Raw genomic sequence first — 15,380 nt, 5'->3', positions numbered from 1 at the left:
ATATAGTCAATAGAGTCACTGACTGAGGGGTGCAATAATGAATATTATAAGGGATGGGGGACGTGCTACTATCTGTGTGTGTGTGTGTGTGTGTGTGTGTGTGTGTGTGTGTGTGTGTGTGTGTGTGTGTGGGCGGCACTGAGATATAATGCAGGCACCCATACCTTACAATTCTTATTATTACTCCTACTTACATTAGTGTTGACTGCATTATATGAGTGCCGCCCCCCCCCCCCCTTACTGATTGTGGCAGCCTAGTAGGTCCCCCATCCCTTATAATACCCATTATTACACCCCTCAGCCAGTGTGACTGTATTTATTACATATCATTTCCCCACTGATTGAAGCAGACATCTCCTATACATGGTAGTACTTTAAATAGAGTATTATGGCATATTGATATATCAACAGTCAGTGTGTACCTTCCCCCAGTCATGATTGTAGCAGGCAGATGTTAGACACTGTACTTAAAATAACACTGTCCACCACCCATTCCCCACTCCCGCTTGATCTGAATTTGAAGTAGGATGATGATATATAAAATGAAAAAAATACTGTCATAAAGTACACTGGAAGACCTCATGTTTTTTTCTGTGCTCATCCAGGCTCTTCTCTCTAAGCATGACTGATCACACGCACAGTACTGCAGGACTGGAGACACAGGCATGCGCTGGAGCTGGCACCCTACAGCTGTCTAATCACTGTACAGCCTTGTCGGCGGGCCCTTGGGACCAGCAGGGCCCTAAGCAGCCGCTTTGGTTGCCTTGTGGTAAATCCTCTTTTGTGCAGGGCACTGCGGCCCGTGGGTGGGGACAGCACCGTGAAAGCAGTTTTAGCAGGGCACCGCAACTAGAGCTCATTTTGGCACCTTAAAATTGAGTAGGGTGTGGAGTCCTGCTAAAACATGAACAGTATAAATCTATTACCCGCTTTGCATACCTGGACTTTGCAATCTTATCCCACTCTTCCCTACAAAAAAATAAATAAATTCAAGGTCCTTCAAGTTATGAGGGGATTGCCTGTGCACAGCCCTCTTTGGGGTCAATTCAATTCGGCAACTTATGAATAGCGCCGGGAATTAGCTCCCGACGCTATTCAATTCAGCTGCTAGTTACCCGCAATTGTCGGGAATTCTTCTCTCATCCCCGGGGATGAGAGAAGAAACCCGACAAAAGAGCTTCCTTGCGGCCGGCGCGAGGCTGATTCTGTCGGGAATCAGCCTCGCGCTGGGGAGTTAAGTCGGAGAATGCCTGTTCTCCCGACAATTCAACCTGTTTGGTCAGCGAGAACGGGACATTGCCGACTTAACTGGAGCTGAATTGAATAGCGTCGGGAGCTAATTCCCGGCGCTATTCATAAATTGCCGAATTGAATTGACCCCTTTGTGTCATTCAACAGGTTTTCCATGGATTGACACCTGGGCTCTGACTGAAGCCTTCCAAGACTTTTGTCTTCATTCTCTGAAGCCATTCCTTGGTTGAAATGTATGTGAACTTGTATTTTTATCATGTTAGGGTGCAATTCATCTTTAGTTTTGTGACAGAAGCCAGCAGGTTGATAATTTCTTGATAAGCCGCCCTAAAGCATGATACTGGCCCCCCAAACTTCACAATAGGTACAGTGTTCTATGTGTGGTGACCTGTATTGTCTTTTCACCAAATTATATATTTCTCTGACGTCCTAAGTGGATGCTGGGACTCCGTAAGGACCATGGGGAATAGCGGCTCCGCAGGAGACTGGGCACAACTAAAGAAAGCTTTAGGACTACCTGGTGTGCACTGGCTCCTCCCACTATGACCCTCCTCCAGACCTCATTTAGAATCTTGTGCCCGGCTGAGCTGGATGCACACTAAGGGGCTCTCCTGAGCTCCTAGAAAGAAAGTATATTTTAGGTTTTTTATTTTACAGTGAGATCTGCTGGCAACAGACTCACTGCAGCGAGGGACTAAGGGGAGAAGAAGCGAACCTACCTGACTGGAGATAGTTTGGGCTTCTTAGGCTACTGGACACCATTAGCTCCAGAGGGATCGAACACAGGACCCGACCTCGATCGTTCGGTCCCGGAGCCGCGCCGCCGTCCCCCTTACAGAGCCAGAAGCAAGAAGTGGTCCGGAAAATCGGCGGCAGAAGACCTCGGTCTTCAACAAGGTAGCGCACAGCACTGCAGCTGTGCGCCATTGCTCCTCATGCACACCTCACACTCCGGTCACTGATGGGTGCTGGGGGGGGGGGCGCCCTGAGCTGCAATATAAACACCTAGGCTGGCAAATCATCACAATATATAGTCCCAGGGCTATATATGTGATAAATTACCCCTGCCAGAATCCATGAAAAAAGCGGGAGAAAAGTCAGCCGAAAAAGGGGCGGGGCTATCTCCCTCAGCACACTGGCGCCATTTTTTCTTCACAGTGCAGCTGGAAGACAGCTCCCCAGGCTCTCCCCTGTAGTTTTCAGGCTCAAAGGGTTAAAAAGAGAGGGGGGGCACTAAATTTAGGCGCAATATGTGTATACAAGCAGCTATTGGGGGAAAAATCACTCAGTTATAGTGTTAATCCCTGCATTATATAGCGCTCTGGTGTGTGCTGGCATACTCTCTCTCTGTCTCCCCAAAGGACTTTGTGGGGTCCTGTCCTCAGTCAGAGCATTCCCTGTGTGTGTGTGCGGTGTGTCGGTACGGCTGTGTCGACATGTTGGATGAGGAAGGTTACGTGGAGGCGGAGCAGAGGCCGATAAATGGGATGTCGCCCCCTGTGGGGCCGACACCAGAGTGGATGGATAGGTGGAAGGTATTTACCGACAATGTCGACTCCTTACATAAAAGGCTGGATGACGTAACAGCTGTGGGACAGCCGGCTTCTCAGCCCGCGCCTGCCCAGGCGTCTCAAAGGCCATCAGGGGCTCAAAAAACGCCCGTTACCTCAGATGGCAGACACAGATGTCGACACGGAGTCTGACTCCAGTGTCGACGAGGTTGAGACATATACACAATCCACTAGGAACATCCGTTGAATGATCTCGGCAATGAAAAATGTGTTACACATTTCTGACATGAACCCAAGTACCACATAAAAGGGGTTTTATGTTTGGGGAGAAAAAGCACTCAGTGTTTTGTTCCCCCATCAGATGAGTGAATGAAGTGTGTAAAGAAGCGTGGGATCCCCCGATAAGAGACTGGTAATTTCTAAAAAGTTACTGCTGGCGTACCCTTTCCCGCCAGAGGATAGGTCACGTTGGGAGATATCCCCTAGGGTGGATAAGGCGCTCACACGTTTGTCAAAAAAGGTGGCACTGCCGTCTTAGGATACGGCCACTTTGAAGGAGCCTGCTAATAAAAAGCAGGAGGCTATCCTGAAGTCTGTATATACACACTCAGGAACTATACTGAGACCTGCAATTGCCTCAGCATGAATAGTGCTGCTGCAGCGTGGTCTGATACCCTGTCAGATAATATTAATACCCTAGACAGGGATAATATTTTGCTAACATAGAGCATATTAAAGACGTCGTCTTATATATGAGGGATGCACAGAGGGATATTTGCCGGCTGGCATCCAGAATTAATGCAATGTCCATTCTGCCAGGAGGGTATTAGAGATCCGGCAGTGGACAGGTGATGCTGACTTTAAAAGGCACATGGAGATTCTGCCTTATAAGGGTGAGGAATTGTTTGGGGATGGTCTCTGGGACCTCGTATCCACAGCAACAGCTGGGAAGAAATTTTTTTACCTCAGGTTTCCTCACAGCCTAAGAAAGCACCGTATTTTCAGGTACAGTCCTTTCGGCTTCAGAAAAGCAAGCGGGTCAAAGGCGCTTCCTTTCTGCACAGAGGCAAGGGAAGAAGGAAAAAGCTGCACCAGACAGCCAGTTCCCAGAATCAAAAATCTTCCCCCGCTTCCTCTGAGTCCACCGCATGACGCTGGGGCTCCACAGGTGGAGACAGGTGCGGTGGGGGCGCGTCTCGGGAACTTCAGGGACCAGTGGGCTTGCCCACAGGTGGATCCCTAGGTTCTGCAAGTAGTATCACAGGGATACAAGCTGGAGTTCGAGGCGACTCCCCCTCGCCGTTACCTCACATCAGCCTTGCCTGCTGCCCTCGGAGAAAGGGAGGTAGTACTGGCGGCAATTCACAAGCGGTACTTCCAGCAGGTGAAATCAAGGTACCCCTCCTTCAACAAGGCCGGGGTTACTATTCCAAAATGTTTGTGGTACCGAAACCAGACTGTTCGGTGAGACCCATTCTAAAATTGAAATCCTTGAACACTTATATACGAAGGTTCAAGTTCAAAATGGAATCGCTCAGGGCGATTATTGCAAGCCTGGAGAATTTCATGGTATCACTGGACATCAAGGATGCTTACCTGCATGTCCCTATTTACCCTCCTCACCAGGAGTACCTCAAAATTGTGGTACAGGATTGTCATTACCAATTCCAGGCGTTGCCGTTGGTCTGTCCCCGGCACCGAGGGTATTTACCAAGGTAATGGCCGAAATAATTATCCCGTACTTGGACGATCTCCTTTATAAAGGCGAGGTCCAGGGAGCAGTTGTTCGTCGGAGTAGCACTATCTCGGGAAGTGCTACAACAGCACGGCTGGATTCTGAATATTCCAAAGTCGCAGCTGGTTCCTACGACGCGTCTACTGTTCCTGGGTATGGTTCTGGACACAGAACAAGAAAAAAGGGTTTCTCCCGGAGGAGAAGTCCAAGGAGTTGTCGTCTCTAGACAGAGACCTCCTAATACAAATACAGGTGTCGGTGCATCAATGCACGCGAGCCCTGGGAAAGATGGTAGCTTCTTACGAAGAAATTCCATTCGCCAGGTCCCATGCAAGGATCTTCCAGTGGGATCTGTTGGACAAGTGGTCCGGGTCGCATCTTCAGATGCATCGGCGGATAACCCTGTCTCCAAGGGCCAGGGTGTCGCTGTTGTGGCTGCAGAGTGCTCATCTTCTAGAGGGCCGCAGATTCGGCATACAGGACTGGGTCCTGGTGACCACGGATGCCAGCCTTCGAGGCTGGGGGGCAGTCACACAGGGAAGAAACTTCCAAGGACTATGGACAAATCAGGAGACTTCCCTACACAAAAATATTCTGGAACTAAGGGCCATTTACTATGCCCTAAGTCAGGCTAGACCCCTGCTTCAACACCGGCCGGTGCTGATCCAGTCAGACAACATCACGGCGGCCGCTCATGTAAACCGACAGGGCGGCACAAGAAGCAGGATGGCGATGGCAGAAGCCACAAGGATTCTCCGATGGGCGGAAAATCATGTGTTAGCACTGTCAGCAGTGTTCATTCCCGGAGTGGACAACTGGGAAGCAGACTTTCTCAGCAGACACGACCTCCACCCGGGAGAGTGGGGACTTCATCCAGAAGTCTTCCAAATGATTGTACACCGTTGGGAAAGGCCACAGGTGGACATGATGGCGTGCCGCCTCAACAAAAAGCTAAAAAGATATTGCGCCAGGTCAAGGGACCCTCAGGCGATAGCTGTGGACGCTCTGGTAACACCGTGGGTGTACCAGTCGGTGTATGTGTTCCCTTCTCTGCCTCTCATACCCAGGGTAATGAGAATAATAAGAAGGAGAGGAGTAAGAACTATACTCATTGTTCCGGATTGGCCAAGAAGAGCTTGGTACCCAGAACTCCAAGATATGATCTCAGAGGACCCATGGCCTCTGCCGCTCAGACAGGACCTGCTGCAGCAGGGGGCCTGTCTGTTCCAAGACGTACCGCGGCTGCGTTTGACGGCATGGCGGTTGAACGCCGGATCCTGAAGGAAAAGGGCATTCCGGAGGAAGTTATCCCTACGCTAATTAAAGCTAGGAAAGAAGTGAACGCAAACCATTATCACCACATATGGCGGAAATATGTTGCGTGCTGTGAGGCCAGGAAGGCTCCAACGGAGGAATTTCAGCTAGGTCGATTTCTGCACTTCCTACAAGTCAGAGGTGACTATGGGCCTAAAATTGGGTTCCATTAAGGTCCAGATTTCGGCTCTATCGATTTTCTTCCAAAATAGAACTGACTTCACTGCCTGAAGTTCAGACTTTTGTTAAGGGAGTGCTGCATAGTCAGCCCCCGTTTGTGCCTCCAGTGGCACCATGGGATCTCAACGTGGTGTTGGATTTCCTGAAGTCGCATTGGGTTGAGCCACTTAAATCTGTGGAGCTAAAATACCTCACGTGGAAAGTGGTCATGCTGTTGGCCTTGGCGTCGGCCAGGCGTGCATCAGAATTAGCGGCTTTATCATGCAAAAGCCCTTATCTAATTTTTTTATATGGATAGGGCGGAATTGAGGACTCGTTCCCAATTCCTTCCTAAGGTGGTATCAGTTTTTCATGTGAACCAACCTATTGTGGTGCCTGCGGCTACTTGGGACTTGGAGGATTCCAAGTTACTGGACGTAGTCAGGGCCCTGAAAAATATATGTTTCCAGGACGGCTGGAGTCAGGAAAACTGACTCGCTATTTATCCTGTATGCACCCAACAAGCTGGGTGCTCCTGCTTCTAAGCAGACTATTGCTCGCTGGATCTGTAGCACGATTCAACTTGCACATTCTGCGGCTGGACTGCCGCACCCTAATCTGTAAAAGCCCATTCCACGAGGAAAGTGGGCTCTTCTTGGGCGGCTGCCCGAGGGGTCTCGGCTTTACAAATTTGCCGAGCTGTTACTTGGTCGGGTTCAAACACTTTTGCAAGAGTCTACAAGTTTGATACCCTCGCTGAGGAGGACCTAGAGTTTGCTCATTCGGTGCTGCAGAGTCATCCGCACTCTCCCGCCCGTTTGGGAGCTTTGGTATAATCCCCATGGTCCTTACGGAGTCCCAGCATCCACTTAGGACGTCAGAGAAAATAAGATTTTACTCACCGGTAAATCTATTTCTCGTAGTCCGTAGTGGATGCTGGGCGCCCATCCCAAGTGCGGATTGTCTGCAATACTTGTATATAGTTATTGCCTAACTAAAGGGTTATTGTTGAGCTATCTGTTGAGAGGCTTAGTTATATTTCATACTGTTAACTGGGTATAGTATCACGAGTTATACGGTGTGATTGGTGTGGCTGGTATGAGTCTTACCCGGGATTCAAAATCCTTCCTTATTGTGTCAGCTCTTCCGGGCACAGTATCCTAACTGAGGTCTGGAGGAGGGTCATAGTGGGAGGAGCCAGTGCACACCAGGTAGTCCTAAAGCATTCTTTAGTTGTGCCCAGTCTCCTACGGAGCCGCTATTCCCCATGGTCCTTACGGAGTCCCAGCATCCACTACGGACTGCGAGAAATAGATTTACCGGTGAGTAAAATCTTATTTTCTTATGTGTTTTTTTCAATCTACTCCTACATATTCTCCCTTGGTCTCATGAGATCATTAAGTGCTTTCCCACATGGTTTGGGTGATTTCCACTGAAAAGGAGTATTCATGTTAATGTTATCTGTGGATCATGGTTACATTGTTTTATGTGTGGGGGGTTTGAAGCAGCAATTGGTGGACAATTGTTCTGACAGTGGCTTGGAGAATTGTGTAGCAATATTGGTTGATGTATAATTGCTCTCAGTAGCTAATGAAATGATGCAGTAATGTTCATTGGTGGATTACTTCTTAGGGTATCTGGTCTTCAGGTCAATCGGTCGACTACAATCGATCAACATGGTGAAAAGGTCGATATCACAATGGTCAACATGAGCTCTTCACCATTTCTTTCATTTTTATAACTTTTTCAGACTTTAATATCCACATGGAATATGATTGGGAATAGTAACCTGTGCTGAGCGCAGTGGTGATGGAGCAAGACGCCTTGGCCGAAGCATTGCGAGCAAAGTGGTACACTAATTAGAGGTCCATGTGCTAAAAGTTAAAAATCGACACCCCAAAAATAAAAAAACCCATCATGTTGACCTTTTCAAGTGTTGACAATTTTCATGTTGACCTTTTTCTCATGTTGCCCTTGTGCAAGTCGACCTAGGGGTCTACATAGACACACCCCACCTTTTTACTGTTCACCTAATGAACCAAACCCATTTCATAGTAGCCAGGGGAATGAAGCAGCAATGCTGGTAGGTGGATAATTGCCCAAACAGTGGCCAGGGGGATGTTGCAATAAAGCTCATTGGCAGGTAATTTCTCAGGTGATCCATTAATGCACATTCTATAAATGCCGAGACAGTGTCCAGTAGAGTCATGCAGCAAGACTGGTAGGGGACTAATTGCTCAGACAGTGGCCAATGGGAATGATGCAGCAATACCGATAGATGGATAGTTGCACAGGCAGTGGCCAATGGGAATGATGCAGCAATACCGATAGATGGATAGTTGCACAGGCAGTGGCCAGGGGAATGATGCAGCAATATCGATAGATGGATAGTTGCACAGGCAGTGGCCAGGGGAATGATGCAGCAATACCGATAGATGGATAATTGACAGGCAGTGGCCAGGGGAATGATGCAGCAATACCGATAGATGGATAATTGACAGGCAGTGGCCAGGGGAATGATGCAGCAATACCGATAGATCGATAGTTGCACAGGCAGTGGCCAGGGGAATGATGCAGCAATACCGATAGATGGATAGTTGCACAGGCAGTGGCCAGGGAAATGATGCAGCAATACCGATAGATGGATAGTTGCACAGGCAGTGGCCAGGGGAATGATGCAGCAATACCGATAGATGGATAGTTGCACAGGCAGTGGCCAGGGGAATGATGCAGCAATACCGATAGATGGATAGTTGCACAGGCAGTGGCCAGGGGAATGATGCAGCAATACCGATAGATGGATAGTTGCACAGGCAGTGGCCAGGGGAATGATGCAGCAATACTGATAGATGGATAATTGACAGGCAGTGGCCAGGGGAATGATGCAGCAATACAGATAGATGGATAATTGACAGGCAGTGGCCAGGGGAACGATGCAGCAATACAGATAGATGGATAGTTGCACAGGCAGTGGCCAGGGGAATGATGCAGCAATACAGATAGATGGATAATTGACAGGCAGTGGCCAGGGGAACGATGCAGCAATACCGATAGATGGATAGTTGCACAGGCAGTGGCCAGGGGAATGATGCAGCAATACAGATAGATGGATAATTGACAGGCAGTGGCCAGGGGAATGATGCAGCAATACCGATAGCTGGATAATTGACAGGCAGTGGCCAGGGGAATGATGCAGCGTTACTCGTAGAGGCATAATTGCACTGGCAATGACTGGGTGAATGATGCAGCAATGCTGAATTGGTGGTATTGTATTTAGTTTAAAGTTTCCTAACATGGATAGTGCCTGGGCATGTATCCACTAGTATATTGTCCACTCTTCTAGTAGCACGGAGAATGTTATTGGGAGGGACTAGAAGTGTTGGATGCGTGGGTCTAAACATTGGTCGTCTCTGGGAAATCTCAACAAAGGGGTTTTGTTTACTTGTTTGAAAATTTAAATTAGAATATGTAAATATTATTCAGTTTTGGTAGCTTAATCTCATTGAGGTAATTACCGGAAAAATATAAATATTGCTATACTAAATGGTGGTTTTTCACAACATATCGTATGTAATGGCAGTGCAGTAAGAATATTGTGTACAAAATCATTTGACGAGATAAATACAGTCTTTTATGAAGCATCCGAACCTGTTCTTGTGACTCAGGATTGCTGTACTGTGCTCCTCTCACCCACTTGGGAGCGCATTTCTGGTGCCAGCTCAGAGTGTGAGGCGTGCGGTGTCCTTGTTAGATGGGCAGGATATGAATGCTGCACCAAGCAGTTACTCATTACAGGGTGTGTGAGTAGTGTGGCCTGCCTGTACTTGTCTACTCAGGTCTGTTTTGGTAAAATTCTGTTATGTGTTAGCCTGTGTTGTCTGTCTCATCCTACCATTCATTTGTTATTACAGAGTTCTTTGGTAAAGTTTCTATGTTTGCTGTGTTTTTCTTCTAACATCTCAACCCTGCCTGATATATTCCTGGAGTTGTGAACATGATGCACATTATTATGTTACTGATAAGAAGATCTTGCCATAGGGATTAATGATCCATGTGACCTTTCAGGTTCTGCCTGCTGTTCATGTGGTTTGTCTGCAATGTATGCGCATCATTCCCGTCATCTATATGAAGTTTCCTGCAAAAGTATAATTTTAATTTGAACATATCTACAGTATATGGCTTGCTTGTTACATTGGGAGTAAATCTTGTCATAATAATGGCAGTAATCTAATGCCAGTAACAGAATCCTCACAAACTGCCTGAAGGGCCCTACACACCTAGCGACCAGCCACCGAGCTACCCGACGGCCGATACGGCAGACGGGCGACCCAGCGGCAGGGTGGAGGTGACGGGGAGTGAAGTGCATGCTAATAGGGATGAGAGTGTCCATATTGGCATGCATGTATAAACGAGCAGGCACCAGCGATGAACGAGTGCGGGGGTCGCGCATCGTTCATCATTGGTGCCTAAACACTGAAAGATATGAACGATATCTCGTCCATATCTTTCACTGGTATCGGCCACTGTTTAGGGCCTATTAGGAAATAAAGTTGCCTGTTTTTCCAATATATGGAAAACATTTTAGAGAGATATATTAACTAAAATAAAATTTTCATTTTAAATCTGTTTTTAGTGTATAGGATTTATAGTGTATGTGCTATTTATTTGTAATGTTTATGGAATTATTTTCATGTCCTCAAAGTTGCTTAATTTGTTTCTGTTCTGAATTTTGCTACTTTTGTAATGTGATTGCTGCAGGTGTGAAGATTGTCTTCCGGGTAGCGCTTGTTCTTCTGAAGTATTCACTTGGTTCCTCTGAAAAGCTCAAATCCTGTCAGGGCCAGTATGAGACTATGGAGAGTCTACGGGCAATTGACCCAAAATACATGCATGAAAGTTTTCTTATACCTGAGGTGAGCATGGAACACGTGTGGAGTATTTGTTTATGTGGTTAGTATTGGCACTGAGATGCAAAGTAATTGGAGTTGCAGTTCATGAAATGTCCTTGATGACACTCGCTCCTTACATATGAAAACAAGTGATGCTTTTTTTCATAAATATTTGTACCTAACTACCAGCCCGTCAAAAGTACGGAACAAAATAACAGTCATGTCAGCGCTGGCAGCTGTGCGTGCCTGAATGGAGCAACACTTGAATTGCTCTGTTGGATGCCATCTAGTACCCGCCGGTGTGCAAAATACTTGCATTTTCCCCCAGCGTTGGCCTTTTATTACATAGAATGGGCTGTAATTATTTTGTGAGATGTGGTGTTTACAGCTCCATGTCAAATATAAGCAAGCTACAGGGTATGGACTTCCAAGAACAGTTGGTGACCCTCCCGTATCCCACCCACTTCCAAGTGAAATGGGCAGGATAAGGAACATAATACCACGAATCACTGGTCCAAGGGGAGGGGGTGAGGCCAATATAACCAATATTTTTGGTGGGGCCTAATCACAAGAAGTGATCAGATACATCTTCCCACCAGGCACTCTCCCAGAGGGGAGAAAATAAATGTAGACAAAGTTTGAAATAGAAAAAAAAAAACTAATTTGTCTGTATATTATTACGCTGTATTTTGTATTATTTTAATAATAATTTATTAAATAATTTAGTAGTAAAGAGCAGTGGAATTTGCTGATGCTTTATAAGCACATGTTAATAAATAATAATAATGAGGATAAAATAAATAAAGCTGCTACAGGGTGGAGCAGAGCAGCAGTATGCAGGCCGACGTAACATTCTTGGCGTCATGCATTATAATTGCATGCAGCTAATCTTCTGTAACTACAGGACAATTTAGCTGGAGCTCTATCCTGGCACTCTGTGACACTTGTAGGAAGAGATTTCATATGTCCCCACTATCTGCGTAGAAGGACATTGTATTGAGGGCCACTAATAGATTCTAATCAGTACAAGTGAGCCTTAAGCCAGTAAAACGAGTGCATGAATGATGTATATTATATTACAATACAAGTATTGTTGTTAGCACTCAATCAAAATCTCCCCTTTGCCATGTCTTTCATTGCCATTCTTGTTACTCTTAACTGCTGCCAGCCTCACATTTCTCCCATTATCCCCATGTATCTCCCCACCCTTTAAACATGTGAAAGGTTTTTGTTGGTAATCACAAGCAAACATCCGACTAGGCTCTAACTGGACAAAAACCTTGCATTGTGTGCACTTGTTGCGACTGTTTAGCTAGCTGTATATAGTCTTGTTCATTGATGATTGCACTTCAAAAGTATAACTTGCTTCCCATTTTAGTTTAGTTTAATGGCTTTTTTTTTTTTCTCTTGAGATTGTGGAGTTGACAGTTACAGAGCGGGATGTGGAACGTGAACATCTAATACAACTAAAGAAGTGGAAGGAAGAATATGGAGAACTGCAATGCAAATCACCTTCGCGCATGCATGGGGCGAAAGCCATCAGAGATGCTGAGCCATTGGGCCATAAGCCTCTTAAGCACTCTCCGTCCATCATCCTTCCATCTACCATAAGCTCTAGGAAGAAGACAAAGGAGCAGAAACAGGAAGAGAAAGAGCAAGAAAAGCAGCGGGCTAAGGAGATGAAAGAGAGAGAAAAGATGGAGAAGGAGAAAAAGAGGCTTGAAAAGAAGAAGAGTAAAGGCAAAGATGACCAATCGAATGGGGCTGTAAAAGAGGAAAATGGTGATGGAGGGACCAGAGATCTCCGGCAGGAACCGGTACAGCCTTTGTTGGCTAAAGTAACCCAAAAGGACTCTCTAAATGTGCACCAGTCCAGTGAGAGCTTGTGCTCCAAAGAGAGTGAAGACACCTATTTATAACTTCCACTTGGAGAAATGGTTACCACAAATCCCACTCACCTGTGTGCTTTGAGTCCTTCAACCCTAGTACTAGAGATGCTTCAAAGGCAGAAACATCTCTTGTAATTGCTGCATCACAGATGTATTGGATACAAATAAGTAGAGACAATTCAGAAACCAGCCTTATTAATCAGATGGATAATGACATGAATTTTTGTGATTTGTCTCCAAGTTTCATTCTTTGTATTTACAAAAGTCGTCATTGCTTAGAGATCACAAAACATCCATTATGTGTTCCTGTCTGCGAGTCTTTGCTGGTAACAGACTGGAGCAGTTAGAAATACCATCCAGTATAGGCTGCAAGGGATCCTTTCTGTATTATGACTCATGTCGGTATAAGAGTGCGGAGTATGCGCCATGTGCTCTGTTCCATTCCAGATGTTTTGCTGCTGAAAGCAGAATGTCTTCTACTATGCACAACAAGTTCATTGTTTCCTACGTACATGGGACCAACCAGAGAAATGCAACTGACAGACACTCTTCCTCTACCCCACAGACACTCTTTGTACCAATAAATGGATTAAAGGAGTATGAATTTTGTTATATAGCCCAACACAATGGAGTGTCTGTTTAGTTTCTTCTCTCTCTTATTAGATCCTGTACAGGAAGAGAGATATTGATGTTTGCATCTCGGGTCTCTGCAAGAGGTTCTGGGAATGAACTATATGCCATTACCTGACCAACCAACACTATCCCTCCCCCTGATGCTATAGGAGGGGCTTGTATTACACAGTGTATTATAAAGTTACACTAAACACAGCCAAGCAGGAATATTTATTTATAATAGCTGTTGCAAAAATAAAAATAAAGATGCTTGCCAATATTTAGATTACAATGAAATGACATTGTGGTGTTCTTTTTCCCGTATCTAGACGGCTCCTTCTGTAAGTGAAAACTAATTTGTGTTTCCCATTTCTGTGAGAACTCCTTATCGGAAGCATCCTTTCCCAAATACAAGTAAGGTATACAATATACCTATAGGCAATTTACTTTTCTCTGACGTCCTAGTGGATGCTGGGGACTCCGTAAGGACCATGGGGGGGATAGACGGGCTCCGCAGGAGACTGGGCACTCTATAAGAAAGATTTGGTACTATCTGGTGTGCACTGGCTCCTCCCTCTATGCCCCTCCTCCAGACCTCAGTTAGATTTCTGTGCCCGGCCGAGCTGGATGCACACTAGGGGCTCTCCTTTGCTCCTAGAAAGAAAGTATATGTTAGGTTTTTTATTTTACAGTGAGACCTGCTGGCAACAGGCTCACTGCAACGAGGGACTAAGGGGAGAAGAAGCGAACCTACCTGCTTGCAGCTAGCTTGGGCTTCTTAGGCTACTGGACACCATTAGCTCCAGAGGGATCGACCGCAGGACCCGTCCTTGGTGTTCGTTCCCGGAGCCGCGCCGCCGTCCCCCTTACAGAGCCAGAAGCATGAAGATGGTCCGGAAAATCGGCGGCAGAAGACTTCAGTCTTCACCAAGGTAGCGCACAGCACTGCAGCTGTGCGGCATTGCTCCTCATACACACTTCACACTCCGGTCACTGAGGGTGCAGGGCGCTGGGGGGGGGCGCCCTGAGCAGCAATAAAATCACCTTGGCTGGCAAAATAACCACAATATATAGCCCCAGAGGCTATATATGTGGTAATTACCCCTGCCAGAATACAGAAAAAAGCGGGAGAAAAGTCTGCCGAAAAAGGGGCGGAGCCATCTCCCTCAGCACACTGGCGCCATTTCTCCCTCACAGTTCCGCTGGAAGGAAGCTCCCTGACTCTCCCCTGCAGTCTACACTACAGAAAAGGGTAAAAAAGAGAGGGGGGGCACTAAATTTAGGCGCAGTAAATATTATAGCAGCTATAGGGGACATAATTCAGTTAGTCCCTGCATTATATAGCGCTCTGGTGTGTGCTGACATACTCTCTCTCTGTCTCCCCAAAGGGCTTTTGTGGGGTCCTGTCTCCTTTAAGAGCATTCCCTGTGTGTGTGCGGTGTGTCGGTACGGCTGTGTCGACATGTTTGATGAGGAGGCTTATGTGGAGGCGGAGCAGATGCCTATAAATGTGATGTCACCCCCTGCGGGGCAGACACCTGAGTGGATGGACTTATAGAAGGAATTACGTGCAAGTGTCGACTCCTTACATGAAAAATTTGACGACATGCCAAATGCGGGACAGCCGGCTTCTCAGCTCGTGCCTGCCCAGACAATTCAAAGGCCATCAGGGGCTCTGAAACGCCCACTACCTCAGATGGCAGACACAGATGTCGACACGGATACTGATACCAGTGTCGACGACGATGAGTCAAATTTAATGTCCACTAGGGCCATTCGTTGCATGATTGAGGCAATGAAAGAGGTATTACACATTTCTGATATAAACCCAGGTACCTCAAAAAAGGGTATTATGTTTGGGGAGAAAAAACTACCAATAGTTTTTCCCCCATCTGAAGAATTAAATGAAGTGTGTGAAGAAGCGTGGGCTTTCCCCGATAAAAAAATGGTGATTTCAAAAAAATTACTAATGGCGTTCCCTTTCTCGCCAGAGGATAGGTCACGTTGGGAAACTCCCCCT

At 46.5% G+C, this 15,380-nt stretch overlaps 1 protein-coding gene across 1 annotated transcript in view; it reads left to right on the top strand.

The window, feature by feature from the left end:
* Nucleotides 1-13,657, top strand: part of TBC1D10A (TBC1 domain family member 10A) — a 167,570-nt gene extending 153,913 nt beyond the window's left edge. Inside the window, exons 8-9 of the mRNA XM_063913380.1 lie at nt 10,729-10,883; nt 12,272-13,657. Coding sequence (XP_063769450.1) covers nt 10,729-10,883; nt 12,272-12,778 — 662 coding nt within the window. The 3' untranslated portion in view covers nt 12,779-13,657. The remainder of the gene's footprint in view (nt 1-10,728; nt 10,884-12,271) is intronic.
* The last annotated feature ends 1,723 nt before the right edge of the window (nt 13,658-15,380 follow it).

The sequence above is a fragment of the Pseudophryne corroboree genome, chromosome 1 (assembly GCF_028390025.1).
Source record: "Pseudophryne corroboree isolate aPseCor3 chromosome 1, aPseCor3.hap2, whole genome shotgun sequence".
Lineage (NCBI taxonomy): Eukaryota > Metazoa > Chordata > Amphibia > Anura > Myobatrachidae > Pseudophryne > Pseudophryne corroboree.
Note: the sequence above shows the minus strand (reverse complement) of the source record. Positions and strands in the feature narration are given on the sequence as shown.